This window comes from Centruroides sculpturatus, unplaced genomic scaffold (assembly GCF_000671375.1).
Source record: "Centruroides sculpturatus isolate CEXI.00-Female unplaced genomic scaffold, Cexi_2.0 scaffold1066, whole genome shotgun sequence".
Classification (NCBI taxonomy): Eukaryota; Metazoa; Arthropoda; class Arachnida; order Scorpiones; family Buthidae; genus Centruroides; species Centruroides sculpturatus.
This window is the reverse complement of record NW_019385438.1, coordinates 213,835-218,036: the sequence shown is the minus strand read 5'-3', so window position 1 is coordinate 218,036 and position 4,202 is coordinate 213,835. Positions and strand designations below refer to the sequence as shown.

Below are 4,202 nucleotides of genomic sequence, written 5' to 3'. Positions count from 1 at the left end.
TGTCTGGCGCCATCTGTTATGATATTTTATTTTAAAAACATTTTATATTATTAAGTATTATAAAATGGCAAAAAGCTTACATTTATGGGTAAAGACGAGTTTTATAAAATATATTTAGGCCTATATACATGTTTATAACGAGTAAAATCATTAGGTTAAGTCCAATCTCATTCAAGATACAAGTGACCCCCTCCTCTATCTTCCCACTTCTTCGACTTTTAATCACCAAAATTTAAAGCATCAATCCCTCTAATACCTCTGCAAAATTACAGAAAATTTCGACAAAAGCACAGGAGTTATTAATTAAGTTTTAAAGTGGGCTCAAAATCCTGTCCCCAAATATACACCGACTCTAACATTCATACATATAGATACCCCCTTTATATTTTGCATTTCTCAAAATTTCAAGATCCCACGTGCCCAAAATGTAAAAATTTGGGGGGGGGACATTTTTTGACAGATCGCTATACTTTCCTTCTTTTATATATAAGTTAACAACAGGGAAAGTATCGATAAAATAGAGACTTTATTGTTTCTACTCTAAATTTACTTACAAATAATCCGAATTTAATTAAATTGAAATTAAATTGAAAAATATATAATAAAAACATTTTAATTAGTATAATTCATGATAAATAAAACATTAAAATGTAAAATTAATTATAATATATCTATTATAATTAGGATAACTTAAAAAGATTGGAACATTTAACAAATAAGACATTAAAAAACAACTAAAATATAAATATTGGTTATTGGGGTGCAATTTCCGGTCGTCCGTCTATCTGTCTGTCCTTCGCTAATCTCGAGAACAGTGTTAGATACATTAAAATCGAGACTGGATAAGGAAAGCTTAGGAGCTGGAGACTCGAATAACTATATACAAACTTCAGTTTGGTCCGGAAGTCATGTGAATTTTTCCATTAAATGATTAAAAATTGTAGCCCGTTATTATGACATCGTCATAATAAATAATCGCTCATTTTTTAATTACTTTTCTTACAGATTTCTTTCATTTAAAAAAATCGCCTTAATAATATGTAGGAATTAACCTTAATATTATAATATTTTAAACTTGTACGAAAGATTTAAAAATGGCTTAATTAAATATTTCTGAAATTTTAAAATTGGAGGTTGGACATGTGACTCTATTAAATTTATTCATTTATAATTTTAATATTTATATTAAAAAGTACATTTTCATATGTAACAAAGGTTACAACAATGGTTTATATTTTTAATCAGATTATAATTATAACTTTTCGTTTTTTATATACAATTAGTATTATAAAATCTACAGAAACAGTTGATTACTTTAAAACAATTAATATTAAAGTTAATTCTTATATAAATATATATTAAAAAAGTCATAATTTAAAATATGTTAAAAATATTCTTTAAAAAACACTTAAAATTATTATAGCCTAATATTTAAATATACTTTTATTAGAATATTTTTCTGATTTTCTGACAAAAAATATGATCATTCATTCATTAATTCATTCATCCTCATCCGTTCATGGTTGACTCCTCCATAAGTTCAGAAACTTTATTCCAATTATCCCTTGATTGTACGATGATTTATCTATATCTGTGATGCTAGCATACAGTATAGCTATTGGAATTCTCTGTGGTGTCATCCTTTCCACATGTCCATACCATTGCAGTTGTCTTTTGTAGATTAAATTTATGATAGCATCAGAATATTTTAGATCTAGCCTCTTGTGTGTTTGTTTTTTTGTCAGTCCACTTAATATTGTTTATTTTCTTTAACATTTCGTTTCAAAGACTTCAAAGTTCTTAGTGTTTTCTATTGTGTCTTCTATTAGGACTCTATCATCTACATATTTCAGATTATTAATGTTACAATCGTTTAAGTTGATTCTTTAAGCATTAAGTGTCATTTTAACATATCTTCCAAGTAGACATTGAAGAGATAGAGGGAGAGTCAGCAGCGTTGGGTAACTCTTTTATCAGTTGTTATGTCTGATAATTGCAGTTTCTTTGTGAGTTTATCATACTAAGATGCTGAGCGGAGAAACTTTTAGAGATCTCTTTAACAGATCTGTGGTTATGTCTCTTGTATGCTTCATTATATAAAAATACAAGGTATAATCATTAAATTTGAAATAATTTTTATATAATTATAATATTGTATTTTTAATTATTTTATTCTGTAATTTCAGTAATTTATTTTGTTTACAGTATAAATCTAATACTGTTTGCTCAGAAGGATAGATTTCATTGTGTATCTGAATTAATTTATCGATGTATTTTCCTAATCTAAATTTATGCATAATAGTTTTTGGGATTAACAAACATGATACGTTATCCAATGCAATAAGATATGATTTGGAGGTATCCTCTCCTAAAAAAAATAATAAATAATGGATAAAGGAAATATTTTTTGATATAACATAAAAATTGTAACTCACCTATACCAAAATAACTTCCGAATTTTACAATACAAACTTCTAGTAATGCTTTATAAATTTTTTCTACAAAATTATCAGGTTTTACAGGCAAACGGTACTGTACTTCACCCAATTTATTAATATTTAATGTATAATTCACTGCACGAACAAATTTACAACTGCCCGATATTATAAAATATATATCTTTCGATTGTTTATCGGATCCACCAATAATAATCTGTAATTAAAAGCTTTTAATTAATCAATATATTATACATTATATATAAAATAAATATCGGGCCAGTTCCTTCTCCACCCGTCCACCTCCAATGCGGGCCCGTTCAAACCCACAATGAATATAAATATGTGCAAACGAAATGTTTAATTATATAAGTACTGAAATAATATACAAACATTATATTATAATATAATATACACAAAATGCATATGTTTAGAATTGAGATATGTAGCTTATAACAAGAAAAAGTATCTATAATTATGGATTGTATGGGCTGAATTAAAATATAGCGTATATAATATATATATAAAGTATATAGTAATGACACGTGTGTTTTTCTTATAATATTAAGTGCTCTCTAAAAGTAAGAAGTTTTATCTTTGTAATAAATAAAATAAACTTAAGAACTGATCAAATATTGTTTTACGCTGTGATTTTAATGTAATTTTTCAAGAGTTTTATTAGATATATTCTTAACATCAATGCAAACTTTCAAGTATCTTAACAGATGCTTAAAAGTTCGCATTAATTAATTAATTAGGGCAGAAGTCAACAACTCCAGGTACCTCGTTGCACGCGAATAAGTTTCCTTGCATGTTTGATCAACTCTAAATAACGTGTTAAGAATTGATAGTCATCACTACATACATTAGACATCTCTCTGTCTCTAACAAATATTTTGAGATTCTATTAATTTATTATTAGTAAAATGTTACGGATTTAATTTTAAAAAGTAATTATAATGGTTATGACACGCAAAAAAGTTTGGGATGTAATGCTGAACGTGTGGCACCCAAGAAGAAAAATGTTGCAGATCCTTACAAAAAAATCCAACAACGAGTTGTTTAACTTTTCCTGCAACATTTAGTGTCGCTATCTGTTCTGATATTTTATTTTAAAAACTTTTAATATTTTTAACTATTAAAAAACGGCAAAAAGTTTACTTTTGAGAGTAGGAATAAGTTTTATAAAAAAAAATGTAAATGCTAATAACGAGTAAAATGTCCGACCCTACTAGAGATACATACGACCCCCATTATTTCCCCACCTCCTCGGCCTTTAACCACCAAAATTTAATAGCATCAATTCCCCTAATAAACAAACCTCCCTGCAAAATTTCATAAATTTTCGACAAAAAGCACAGGAGTTATTAAGCTTCAAACAAAAAATCAGATGTAGGGGAGACCGGGGCAACATCGGCATGTTAAGCTTTACTTAAATTTTGTGTAATAAAATACTGCTGTAAACTGAAAAAAAACCTTTTGCATATTGTCTATTGGAATGTTACCTTACTATAGAACTGGTTAAAATCAGTTTGGAAATAAAAATAATTAAAATAGGCCATTTGTAATAATATGTTTTAGGAAATTTTAAAAAATTGCTCTATAGGGGCAAGATCGGCAACTTCTCTCTTTTTGTAAAGTTGTAATTATTTTAATTATTTTTATTAAAGTTGCCCCTGGTATAGGGGCAACAGTAATGGGGCAAGATAGGCACGTATATAAAATTATGTTATTAACAATGTATAAGTTGGAATTCACTATTAAAAC

General features: G+C 27.3%; 1 protein-coding gene across 1 annotated transcript in view; it reads right to left on the bottom strand.

Moving 5' to 3' along the window:
• Positions 1-2,015: 2,015 nt before the first annotated feature.
• The window catches only part of LOC111638997, a 10,937-nt gene continuing 8,750 nt past the window's right edge, over positions 2,016-4,202 (bottom strand). The window contains exons 4-6 of the mRNA XM_023384773.1: positions 2,436-2,652; positions 2,220-2,368; positions 2,016-2,087 (exon numbers count right to left, since the gene is read on the bottom strand). Of these exons, the coding sequence (XP_023240541.1) occupies positions 2,016-2,087; positions 2,220-2,368; positions 2,436-2,652 (438 nt within the window). The remainder of the gene's footprint in view (positions 2,088-2,219; positions 2,369-2,435; positions 2,653-4,202) is intronic.